Here is a 13,738-nt window from a genome sequence, read left to right as displayed (position 1 = left end):
AACTGGTTAATGCATGTTTCCCAACTGCATTCACTAAGGAAGAATCAACAATCCTCCCTGAACCAGCTATTAAATATGAAGGGCCACAGCCATTAAATAAAATCACTTGTACAATGGATGATGTCAAAAAGAAAATAAAAGGAGTCAGTATGTCTAAGGCACCAGGTTCAGATGATATTCATCCCATAGATATTATAGAACTAGAAGAAGAGATAACCATACACATTTACAAAAAGTTCCGAAAGACAGCCAAAGAAAGAAAGGCACCACAATGATGGAAACTAAGCAATGTCCCTCAAATCTACAAGGAGGGACAAAAAGAAGAACCTGGCAACTACAGACCTATATGTCTAAGTTCAGTGCCTTGCCAAAATGTTTAATCAATTAATAGTAGATTCAATAGTAGAACATATAGAGGAAAATAATCTTCTGATAGACAGCCAACATGGTTTTAGACAGCCAACATGGTTTTAGGCAAAAGAGATATGTGAAAAAATCTTTTGGAATTTTCCCACATGTTTAGCATCTATAACAAAAGACAGGCAATAGACATAATATACCTAGACTTTCAAAAGGCTTTTGACAAAGTTCCTCAAAGAAAATTAATGGTCAAAATAAGAGCACTAGGCATCATTGACGACCCAGCTAAATGGACTGAAGATTGGCTAACAAACAGAAAACAGAGAGTTGTAATCAATGGAGAAGCTTCAGAGTAGGCAGCTGTTGCAAGGGGAGAACCTCAAGGATTCGTCCTTGGCCCACTGCTATTGCTGATCTACAATAACGACATATATTTAGGATTAACGAATAGAATAGCCAAATTTGCCGACAATACTAGGCATAAATACTGCAAACTCAGAAGATGTAGAAGCCTCAAGAGAGGATCTAATGAAGCTAGGAGAATGGTCCAGAAAATGGCGTATGCCTTTCAAATGTGAGAAATGTAGAGTTATGCACAAAGTTATGGTAACCCACAATCAGATGACTCAATGCAGGGTAATAAAATAGAATGTGTGGAACAGGAGGAAGATCACGGTATTAAAATCGGCAAGGATTTGAAAATCACAGTATTATTATCGGCAAGGATTTGAAGTTCACCAAACAGAGCATAAAAGCTGGAAAGAAAGCACAAAAACTAATAGGCTACATAAAAAGACAATTCAAATACAGAAACAAAGACACTGTACTACAGCTGTACATATCACTAGTAAGACGAAATCTAGAATACAGTCCAAATCTGGGCTCCAAGTATTCAGCAGGATATAGATAAACTGGAAGCAGTACAAGCTAGGGCCACCAAACTAGTTCCAACACTAAGGCAATTTGGATATAGACAGAGGATGGAACACACACACACACTCACACTCACTCTCTCTCTATATATATATATATATAGAGAGAGAGAGAGAGAGAGAGAGAGAGAGAGAGAGAGAGAGAGAGTGTGTGTGTGTGTGTGTGTGTGTGTGTGTGTGTGTGTCGATCAACCAGCAAAGGGAAACAACTGCAGAGCCCTTCATGTCTATCTCAATGTGCAAGCTCATTCCAGGGAGAATTAGACCACAGGTAGCTGTACCAAGTACCAATACATCTTCTAGGGGTGGTACATTCCTAGTATATACTACCTCACCTTGCTAATGAGGCTAAAACATACTAGGATCCTTCCACAAGTGGAGTGTTCCAAGTACCATAGGTCTCCTATCAGGGATTTCTTCAATGTTGTCCTCTATTTGTTCTCCTCTACAAGTTGCAGAAAAGACTCTAATCATGATGAGGCAGAAAGGAAGGAAAAACTTAAAAGTCTATCTTCTCTGGGGTCATGCAGGCCAATGACGACTCTCACAGGTAAGAGAACACCAAGACTCTTAGACAGCACAACCAGATGATACTTCTTTAGCGCCTATCAGGGTCGGGAAGATACCGAAGGAAAGGTCGCACCATCCTCATCATTCTTAGTGCCAGCAGAACTCTGTTCTACGATGAAACACCAGCGATGTCGAAGGAAAATCAACTTCCTTGGGTTCACATTGTCATCTCTCATTTGTCAGGCCACACTCACAAAGGATAGAACAGCGATAGGCACACTGGCCAACAAGAACAAGTATCTTGGATAATAGTAGATAGCTCAGAAAACTGTCTCGCATTTACACTTATCACAAAACACTGCATATCCTTGGCTTCTTCTGCAATATTAATATCCCTCAAACATGACAATCTACCAACACATTCATTCAATCTAAAAGAAAAAGTATATTAAAACAACTAGACTATGAGTCAGCACGACAATAAGTGTGTACTGTACTGCAACTGAAATCAAAGTGAGGGTTTCTCTACCTCCACACACCAGCAACTACAGTATAACTACCTCGTTAAAAGTTTAAATAAGCTGTTCCAGCTTCGCTGAAGTGATAGCCTACTCCAATTATAGGACAATGATTTGATTTGTGTAACAAAAAATTAGTATAAAATAAACCTACCAAAACATCCAGCAAGTACTCACCTTAGCAGCAAAAGGATTACCCTTTAAAAATGCTGTTAGTAACTGGACGGCATTTTTTCGTACGGTCGATGACCGATCTTTAAGACGTCCGAGAACTAGCCTTAGGATGTGTTGTTGACGCCTGAGTGGGACGGCCTTTTCTGTTATGAGATCATTCCAAATCTGTAGAACCTTGTTATAGAATGAAATTAATATTGTATTAGAGACTTTTCAAGTTAAAGTAAATACAATTCTTAACCCTTTTACCCCCAAAGGACGTACTGGTACGTTTCACAAAACTCATCCCTTTACCCACATGGGCGTACCGGTACGTCCTTGCAAAAAACTGCTATTTACATTTTTTTTGTGCATATTTTTGATAATTTTTTGAGAAACTTCAAGCATTTTCCAAGAAAATGAGACCAACCTGACCTCTCTATGACAAAAATTAAGGCTGTTAGAGCAATTTAAAAAAAAATATACTGCAAAATGTGCTTGAAAAAAATAACCCCTGGGGGTTAAGGGTTGGAAAGTTCCAAATAGCCTGGGGGTAAAAGGGTTAATCACAATAAACATTAACAAAAAAGAAAAAAGACAATAGCCAAGTACATATCTCGATCATAATATAAAGCTAAATTGATTCAGCTCAAATTCCTTGTTACAATTACAGTATATGACTGTTTAAACATCATAATCTGTAATTCCTGACAAGCACAGATAGAGAAAAAAAATTAAAATATTTTGTATTTCTATACACACCAGAAGTTCATATGTCTTCTTCTCCAGATGCTCAGTTTATCTACGTTTACCACCAAAATTCATCAAAAATTTTCCCACTTTTCTTTCCTTCCAAAAGAGACATACCTCAAGTAAAGCAATGAAACAATCTATAGCAGTGGTTCCCAAACTATCTTACCTGACGCCCCCTTTTTGCTTCCAGTAGACCCGTACGCCCCCACTCCTCTCTTTTTTTTTATATGAAATGATTCTTACATTTATTTCTTAGCATTGTACAGGAAAACAGATTTCTGTTTGCATTACATTTTAATAATGAAAGCCACTCAAACAAATAATAGTACATTCCAGTAACTAAAAACGAAACATTTGGTTCAAAGTGAGCGAAAAAAAAGTTTGAACACGCCCCCCTTGTATCGTCCTCATGCCCCCCTAGTGGGGTGTGCCACCAATTTGGGAACCACTGATCTAGAGGTTAATGGTAGGTAGCATGCTAACAGTTTCCAATTCTTCATTTTTTTTCTGTGTAGTGATTTCGTCAAAATGTATCTTCCCAGATTGTGATACGTTTATTGTGTTTAAGTTAGCTTACCTGCTGGATTGGTTAGCGTTTTTGCACTAGGAAAACAATACAGTTTGAAAAACTTATGACAAGTATATCTGATGGTTCTTCTCAGGAAAAATGTTGCAAGTTAGTGTTTATGGAACTGGAGAATATACACTGCACAGTAGTAAAGCTTCTATGCTATAAACAGAACAACTGTTCTTCAATTCTTCTAATGGCCAAGGATAGAAAGTGACCTAGGGAAATACAGAAAGAAAATAGTTTTTTGCAGAGTTAATAGCCATAGGACACACCAATACTCACTCACCAGACACATTAGTGATGAACCTTTTTGGGTTTTAAATTATTTAACGGCGTTTGTTATTTTCAGAAGATTAGCAAGCCTTCTCTTTCGGGTGGTAAATTTGACTTGCCTACCCTGCTGCTTACACTAACCAGAATTTCAATTGGGTCTAATGCTAATAATTACATAGTGATCTGAATGTTCACTGCAAGTTACAGAGTTGTGCTCCTCTTGTAAAGTCTTAAATTATATAATTACTTCATATCCTTTTGTAGCTAAACCCTTGCATTCTGCATCCATAGTCACTCTATAGACATCTAGAATGCAAGGCAGAACGCAGAGTAGATAGTCTAGATCGTTATATACCTTCTCACGTTAAAGCAAGCGCTCTTAAACATTATTTCTTTAATTCGGAAGATGGCATTCCATATCATATATGCTATTATTTTCTATTGTTATTGATGTATCAGCTAAAGCGAAAACTCTATTCGGGGTGAAGATTGCTGTGTGTCGTATCAAGAAATACGTCCCTTGATATTATACGATATCCTTAAGAGTTATATTGAGGATACTATTCCAGATGACAGTACATTTTTGGCCACTAGCTCATCACACGTTTACTCTATTGGGGTATTTTCTAACACTCGTGTCTTTAATACCCTTACAAGTCTGTCTATGAAGTAAGCTTAAATATTATATAGGTTTATCTAAATTAAGTTAATAAATATATTTCAAAATAATAAAAAGGGTTTTAATTCACAAATATATACTGCATCACTATTATTCTGGAGGTACCGTGACATAGGCTATAATATACGGTACCCTAGAATTTTTACAGATAAGCTTTACTGTTTAAAATATAAGACTGAAAAAATATTGCCGACTCATTACCGAAAGAGAGGCTATTCGTTGCCGATAAACGGATCTTTCCTGCGTGAAAACCTAGAAAACCAGCAGGTTAAATAAAAAATGTTATTTTCATTAGTAAAATAAATTTTTGAATATACTTACCCGATGATCATGTAGCTGTCAACTCTGTTGCCCGACAGAAATCTACGGTCGGGATACGCCAGCGATCGCTATACAGGTGGGGGTGTACACAACAGCGCCATCTGTGAGTAGGTACTCAAGTACTTCTTGTCAACAAGAACTCAATTTTCTCCTCGGTCCACTGGTTCTCTATGGGGAGGAAGGGCGGGTCCTTAAATTCATGATCATCGGGTAAGTATATTCAAAAATTTATTTTACTAATGAAAATAACATTTTTCAATATTAATCTTACCCGATGATCATGTAGCTGATTCACACCCAGGGTGGTGGGTGGAGACCAGCATACATGTTAACAAAGAAGCTAAGTATCCCGTATCTTATTTTAGCCGTTATTCAAAATAACAAACATAAAATAAATAAGTACCTGGTAAGGAAGTCAACTTGAACCATTACTCTGCCTTTTTAAGTACGTCTTCCTTACTGAGCCTAGCGATCCTCTTAGGATGCTGAGCGACTCCTAGGTGCTGAAGTATGAAGGGCTGCAACCCATACTAAAGGACCTCATCACAACCTCTAATCTAGGCGCTTCTCAAGAAAGAATTTGACCACCCGCCAAATCAACCAGGATGCGGAAGGCTTCTTAGCCTTCCGGACAACCCAGAAATATTTCAAGAGAAAGATTAAAAAGGTTCTGGAATTAGGGAATTGTAGTGGTGGAGCCCCCACCGCTACTGCACTCGTTGCTACGAATGGTCCCAGAGTGTAGCAGTTCTCGTAAAGAGACTGGACATTCTTAAGATAAAAGACGCGAACACTGATTAGCTTTTCCAAAAGGTTGCGTCGAAAATATTTTGCAGAGATCTATTTTATTAAAAGGTCACGGAAGTTGTGATAGCTCTAACTTCGTGTGTCCTTACCTTCAGCCAAGCTTGGTCTTCCTCATTCAGAAGGGAATGAGCTTCTCGTATTAACAGTCTGAAAATATTAGGATAAAGAATTCTCTGACATAGGCAAAGATGAATTCTTAACTGAACACTATAAAGCTTCAGACGGGCCTCGTAAAGGTTTTAAAAATAGAACTTAAGAGCTCTACAGGACATAATACTCTTTCTAGTTCATTTCCAACCATATCGATAAGTTTGGAATAACGAACGATATTGGTCAAGGCCGAGAAGGCAGCTCGTGTTTGGCTAGAAAACCAAGATGTAGAACATGTAGCCGTTTCGGATGAAAACCCGATGTTCTTGCTGAAGGCATGAATCTCACTGACTCTTTTTGCTGTGGTTAAGCATATCAGGAAAAGAGTCTTAAAGGTGAGATCTTTCAGGGAGGCTGATTGAAGTGGTTCGAACCTGTCTAACATAAGGAATCTTAGAACCACGTCTAAATTCCAACCAGGTGTAACCAAACGACGCTCCTTCGTGGTCTCAAAAGACTTAAGGAGGTCCTGTAGATCTTTATTGTTAAAAAGATCTAAGCCTCTGTGACGGAAGACTGATGCCAACATGCTTCTGTAACCCTTGAAAGTGGGAGCTGAAAGAGATCGCTCTTTTCTCAGATATAAGAGGAAGTCAGCTATTTGAGTTACAGAGGTACTGGTCGAGGATACGGATACTGACTTGCACCAGTTTAGGAAGATTCCCCACTTCGATTGGTAGACTCTAAGGGTGGATGTTCTCCTTGCTCTAGCAATCGCTCTGGTTGCCTCCTTCGAAAAACCTCTAGTTCTCGAGAGTCTTTCGATACTCTGAAGGCAGTGAGACGAAGAGCGTGGAGGCCTTGGAGTACCTTCTTACGCGTGGCAGACGTAGCAGGTCCACCCTTAGGGGAAGAGTTCTGGGAACGTCTACTAGCCATCGAAGTACCTCGGTAAGTTATTCTCTCGCGGGCCAGAGGGAAGCAACTAGTGTCAACTTTGTCCCAACGTGAGAGGCGAACTTCTGCAGTACCTTGTTGACAATCTAGAACGGAGGGAATGCATATAGATCTAGATGAGACTAATCTAGTAGAAAGGCATCTAAAAGAACCACTGCTGGGTCCGGGATAGGTGAGCAAAGTATTGAGAGCCTCTTGGACATCGAGGTTGCGAAGAGATCTATGGTTGGCTGGCCCCAGGTGACCCAAAGTCTCTTGCATACATCTCTGTGGAGGGTCCAATATGTTGGAATTATTGTCCCTTCCTACTGAGACAAACTGCTAAGACATTCAAGTTGCCTTGGAAGAAATTTGTTACTAGTGAAAAGTCTAGACCTGTTGAACAGGAGAGGAGGTCACTAGCGAACTCGCACCATGTCAGAGAGTAGGTCCCTCCTTGCTAGGAGATGAACATCAAAGCAGGGAGTTGTCCGTGTTGACCTCCATTACTTTGTCTTGAAGGAGAGACCTGAAGCTTTTCCAGGTCAGACGTACTGCCAGAAGCTTCTTGCAGTTAAAATGCATTGTCCTTTGACGCGAGTTCCATAATCCCGAGCATTCCCTACCGCCTAAGGTCGCACCCCAGCCTACGTCCGATGCGTCTGAGAAGAGAACGTGGTTGGGAGTCTGAACAGTCAGGGGAAGACCCTATAAAAGGTTGATAAAGTCCTTTCCTCAGGTTAGACCAGACTTATCTTCCGGAAACCGGGATCGAGACCGCTTCTAGCGTCTTGTCCTTTTCCAGTGAAGAGCTAGATGAAACCGAAGAGGACGGAGGTGTAGTCTTCCAAGTGACACCAATTGCACCACGGATGACAGTGTCCTAACCAGACTCATCCACAGCCTGACAGGACCGTATTCCTTCTTCAGCATCTTCTGGATGGATAGCAGGGCTGGGGATTGATCTTCTTGTTCAGCCATGTCCTCATCAGAGGGTTCCTCATCCGAAACTGATGAGGAAACGGCAACGGAGTGGGCAACGTCTGACTCGCTGAATCCGGTCGCACTGGTGGATGCGTGACGGAGCCGGACACAAGATCATGGTACTGCTGCACAGTCTGTGAACTGTCAACCATGGGGAAGCGAGGAAGTACAGCGACAACCCGAAACTGTCTAGACTGTCTGGGTAGTACAGACAACCCCTTATCGGGTTGCTGAGGTTGCCGCACTGCGTCACAACAAGTCACCTCTGCTGGTTGTTGAACGTCTTCCCAGTGACACACTGAACGTCCACAACCACCTCCGAGAGTAGCATAACATCAACGTGCGACTGGCAACCCACACTGGGTTGCACCGGTGGAGGAACCATCTCAACTGGCGGACGTGAGTAGGATACCTCAGCGTCAACAGGGCGTACAACCAACCGGTAGGAAGGTCGTTGGCAAGAAGGGTCTTCTCCGTAAAAAATCCTCTATCAAGGACTAAGCTTGGACTGCATGTCTTGCAACAAAGCCCAAGGTCTATGGGAGCAGGTGTGGCAACAGACGGGGTTAGCGACTGAAGCGGAACCATTTACCCTCCCTGGAAGCATGTTATGCTTAAATAAAAGTCCATAGGAGGCTACGCAGCTTAAGGCTCCTCTCCAAATGACAGAGTCCTCAAGGGAATATCAGAAGGAGGGAGAACAGCACTTTCTCATCTACAGGAACCATATCCGAGAAAAGCTAGGTTCTCTCAGTGAGGGTTTCACTGGTGCAAAAGCAGCAGACCAGAAGGCAACGTTATGAAACTGCTTGACAGTCTGTGAACTGTCAAAAACTGAACTGTCAACCACAACAGGAGCGTGAGGACATACAGCACTGGTGTATAAGTAGCAGACCAGAAGGCAACGTCATGTAACTGTTTGACAGTCTGTGAGTTGGCAACAACCAAAGTTGTGTGGGGAAGCCTCAACTCCTGACTGACTAGTTTGCTGCGGGCGAGTGGCGGTAACCACAGTGTGTTGCGGAGGCTGACACACCGTGTCAAAACACGGCAGCTTGTGGTAGCTCACGCACGGCAACGGAGTGCTCTGTGTGTGGGAGTCATCATACATCTGGCAGGGTTGACTGTGCATGGGTGGAGGAGCTCTCACAACAAGAGTGTGAGAGCAGGAAGCCATGCCGGGCGCACAACCGTGGGAGGTGTAGGCCCACGGGTGCATCGTCAACCTTCTCCGCAGTCGGAGTGTGGGAGCTGGCAACAACAAAAGCAGAGTGCTGGTGCGTGGGAGGGGCTGCGGTGGGTTGAGGAGCATGCGGTATGGTATGCGGAGCATGCTGTAAGGTATGCGGCTCATGCTGCATGGTATGTGGAGCATGCTGTAAGGTATGCAGAGCATGCTGCATGGGCTGCGGAGAATGCCGCATAGTGCTGGAACCCGGCAGCTCTACAGAACCTTCCCACTGCTGATGCGGTAGCTCACGCATGTTAGCAGATGGTGCAGCAAGAACATGCGTCTGGCAGGGTGGACTGCGCATCGGTGGTGGAGCTCTCACAGGTGGAGTGTGGGAGCAGGCAGCCGCAGTATCTGCTGAGCGCACAACCTCGGCGGGTTGTAGGTTAACAGGTGCATTGTCAACCTTCCAGCACGATACTCCTGCATGAAGGAGCAAGCTGAGACTGTATAGTCTGCAGCATGGACCACTAGGGTCTATGAAAGACAACAACAAACGGAGCTACTGTCCGTTGTGACTGAGGGTCTAAAACAGCTGGTGCGGCAACAGACGGAGTTACTGCCTGTTGCGGTACCACCTTGCCTCTCTTGGGAGGTGTGCAGTTGTCGTACTGCAGCGAGTCCGAACTGACCCAGTGGCTACACCTAGGCCGTTGGACTTGCGCGGAAGGGACCGACTTGCACTTAAAAGCTGCAAGATTTGGTCCATGGTTTCTGCGAGAAACCTCTTCCGCAGACGAGGAATAAATGGGCTCTCTCGTCTTTGTGTGGGTGGGGTGATCACGTCGGCAACGTGTGTAGATACACCCGAAACCACGGAGGGAAACGTTTGTTCGTCGATCAAGACCTGTGGAACCCATAAGACCTTCGACATTACTTCTCCCCTGGGCTTGGGAGCTTGTAAGAGGTATCGGACAAGGTGAACAACTGGCACGAACAAACGAACCCTCGAACGCAACACTGTAACACTTTGCGCATATCACTTTATCACTTTTGATTTTCTGTTTGCACTTATTTCACTGAACTCGAAACTTTAAGTGGTTTGTACCTGAAACACGCAATCCTATCCTTCATTAAAAGGTAGTAATTGCGAAAACAGTTTTACAATGTAACAGAAAAACATAATGAAAGATAAAGAATTCAGTGGCTGGAAAAGAGACTAAACACTAGATCAAATAAACTACGTTTAAAATCTCTCACCGCATAAAGCCTGGGAACAAGAATAAAACTCTAGAAACGTTTTACCTTCTTCCCCTATAGCGACTAGGGAGAAGAGTAAAAAACGAGAACAACGTTACCCGCTTGAACGAAACGTTTATCCTCCTCTCTCTCCCTCCGTCTCTATCTCTCTCTCTCTCTCTCTTGACTTAGAACCTGAGAGATGAGCCCAATTATATATCGTTAAAACATATTTGTTAAAGGAAAAAAACTGAAAGGTTTCCCAAATAAAAAGTTCCTTTATTAGAATTAAAACCATTTAAGCTAAGAAAGAATGAACGAAACGCTAGAATCGGTTTACTCTTACTGCAACGTGAAACCGTGAAATACTCTCTCTCTATCGTAACGATAGAGCGCAAGTTGAACGTTCTGAACGTCAACAACTGCGGAGACTAAACTAAACGTTAGTTCAACTTTGAAAACAGTACGAGACTATCAAAGAAATTCTTTCAAAAACATAAAAATTAAAATAGCATAAATTCTTAACAGGAAAAACGATATGACGGGCTCAATGTTAATTAACTTCGGTTCCAAGTAAGGACCGCCTACTATTAGGAAAGGTCGCATATAAACAAACATAAAAATTAATTTTTATAAGTTTATAATAAATGGAAAGTTAATCGAAGAGGCCTATAAATGGCGGAGAGATATAAAATAAATCTATAACTTTGTTAAGCAAAATTACCAAAAACCTAAACACACTTCCGTCTAAGGGAAGGGTGGGTCATTAAAAGTGAAAGAGAGTCTATACTCTCTTCGACACCAACACTTCCGTCTAAGGGAAGGGTCGGCCATTTAAAAGTGAAAGAGAGTCCATACTCTCTTCGTCACCAAAATAAAATCTATCCAAAACGAGTTCAAGTTTTGAAATGAAGATAAAACCCCTGCATAGCGAAAGCTCAAAACTGGAATAGTGTACTTTACAAAAAGTTGTGAAAACAAATCCAGTTAGGGACGGCGTATTAGTAGGTCTTGCCGGTGGCACGACAGAGGAAAAATTGAGTTCTTGTTGACAAGAAGTACTTGAGTACCTACTCACAGATGGCGCTGTTGTGTACACCCCCACCTGTATAGCGATCGCTGGCGTATCCCGACCGTAGATTTCTGTCGGGCAACAGAGTTGACAGCTACATGATCATCGGGTAAGATTACAGTAATATTGAAAATTAAGGCTACTAGTCAAAATAAGTGAGAATAATTTGATTAACGACCAACGGCGGCTCTGTCGGTTCCAATCTTGTCGTTATACGAGGAGTACCTGTATTCAGCGATAAACCCTTTGAATAGTAATTCTAATACAGTAATAAAAATTACTAAATAAAGTTCATATACTGTATACATTATGTTTAAGTAATATTTGATATAAAGCACATGATGATAATGCTGATAAAAAAATATAAATATGCATTACTGTACAGTTAAAAGAGAAGATATTTTTCTCTCTCGGAAAAACATGTAAATATTTTGAAGTTGGATTATTTTTATTTAATTACGTACAATATACTTGAATAATTTTCCAATAAAAGATTGATTTCAATGAAGAAAAATAAGGAAATTAGAATTAATATAGAATCATCAGTAACTTCCTTATTAGTTAACAAAATAATTTACATTTTTATAAAATAAATCTTTAAAACTACCATCACCTTCAAAATATAATTGCCTCAGGTTTTGATACTGTGTGCTACAAGTGTAGTGTTGAGCACTTGAAGCAAACATCTGACCATATGACCCCTTCCTCATAAATCATTCAAAAGCCGTCAACAGTAGGGAACCCTTTTTCCCCCTGTATGACATCGTTTTAAAAAATTGTAAAATTATGGCAGGACATATTTCTTGTTCTTATCTTATGTTATGTTTGAAGAGATTTGACTTTTTTAAACAAAAATTAACATTTTCTATTTAGAAATAAAATAAAAGAAAAACATTTCTTAATGAAACAAGCAAAATGACAATGTACTGTAGATATTTGCTTACGACTGCCATGTGAGAGAGAGAGAGAGAGAGAGAGAGAGAGAGAGAGAGAGAGAGAGAGAGAGAGAGAGAGAGAGAGAGAGTGTTATTTACAATAAAAGTTTGTAAAAATTTTGTGATGTTTTAGTCAATTTTTTTTATCTTGTTTTTTCAATTGTGTTAAGATAAATATTCATAAATTCATTAAAGACTTCATTATTTTACAATTTTCTTTGACTTATAGTTAATGTAGTAGCAGTAGTTGCCAAATCGTTTACTGGCGCTATACTCAGTTTGTTTTGATATGGCCCATGAGTGAAGTGATCTTTGTTTTTGTGAGTTTTATTTTACATTTCTTCAGTACGGGTATATTACTTCACATTTGTTAGTGTTGTTTAATTCAATCCCTAATTATGTTTTCCAAAGGTAAAAAACAAGTTTGATAATCTCTAACTACTCATTTTGATGTTACCCATATGTTTCGCATATAATGGTAGGCCTATAGCCTATAGAATTTGATATAATTTTGCCTGATTTTATATATTAGGAAAATTTTGGCAGATACAAGACTATTGGCGATACCGAACACACCTTACCCCTTATTAGTGCTTTACACTGAGGTTCTACTGTTCTTTGCTTTCCATTAATTCTAGTGTTTTTAAAGGCTTTCTTCAGAAGACACAGCAAGGCTTGTTGCTCATAAAAGGAATGATGACAGTTGTGTCACTCGAAGCTTTGTCTTTAATAAAGTCCAACTAGTTTAGTTTTTCTTAGACAGGGATTTTAACATTAAACTCCTTTTGGGGTCAGTCAGAAATCCACTTACAGCAGTTCTCAATTCAGAGAAATATTTCAGGCCTAACCTGCCTAAATCTAAACCCATTATCTAAAAGCTCAAATGGTAACTAGTGGTTCCAAGACACCATTCCAAACAGTTCTGAGGGTACAGGCAGGCCTCTGTCTTCGCGCGTTTTGTCTTCGCAGTTAAAGATCCGTATAATATTTAAAAGTTTTGAGAATCCGCGGTTAGGACTGCTGCGCTCAGCCCAACATTTTCAAACTGCCCACACTTCTTTGACCCCAGGCCTTTGCTCTGTTTCCCTCCTTGCACAATGCAGCAATTTAAAACCAAAACATGTAAATGACAACCTTATAGCTAACACATGTAAAGCATTCCGTTATAAACCCTTTTTGTAGAAATTCTAATAAAGGGATTTTGACGAAGGAAAAATCTATTTCTAAGCGAGAGACCTGTGTCGTCCAGTGAAATGCTCTTTTTGCATCATTTCTAAGGTATATAACTGCTATGAATTACCAGAGAAAAAAGTTGCATAGGAATATGCCAGGGTTGAACCCAGCTCGCTCACCTATAAGGTGTCGGTATAATACTGGGGCGTGATAAATCACAACCAGAGGTCTCGCACTATTTAAACATCTCCTCCTCAATAT

At 40.7% G+C, this 13,738-nt stretch overlaps 1 protein-coding gene across 1 annotated transcript in view; it reads right to left on the bottom strand.

The window, feature by feature from the left end:
• The window catches only part of Cap-D2 (CAP-D2 condensin subunit), a 307,837-nt gene that overhangs the window by 194,326 nt on the left and 99,773 nt on the right, over positions 1–13,738 (bottom strand). Inside the window, exon 9 of the mRNA XM_068368385.1 lies at positions 2,498–2,668. Coding sequence (XP_068224486.1) covers positions 2,498–2,668 — 171 coding nt within the window. The remainder of the gene's footprint in view (positions 1–2,497; positions 2,669–13,738) is intronic.

This window comes from Palaemon carinicauda, unplaced genomic scaffold (assembly GCF_036898095.1).
Source record: "Palaemon carinicauda isolate YSFRI2023 unplaced genomic scaffold, ASM3689809v2 scaffold2, whole genome shotgun sequence".
Taxonomy (NCBI): domain Eukaryota; kingdom Metazoa; phylum Arthropoda; class Malacostraca; order Decapoda; family Palaemonidae; genus Palaemon; species Palaemon carinicauda.
The sequence above is the reverse complement of the archived record's forward strand: the minus strand, read 5'-3'. Positions and strand labels throughout refer to the sequence as shown.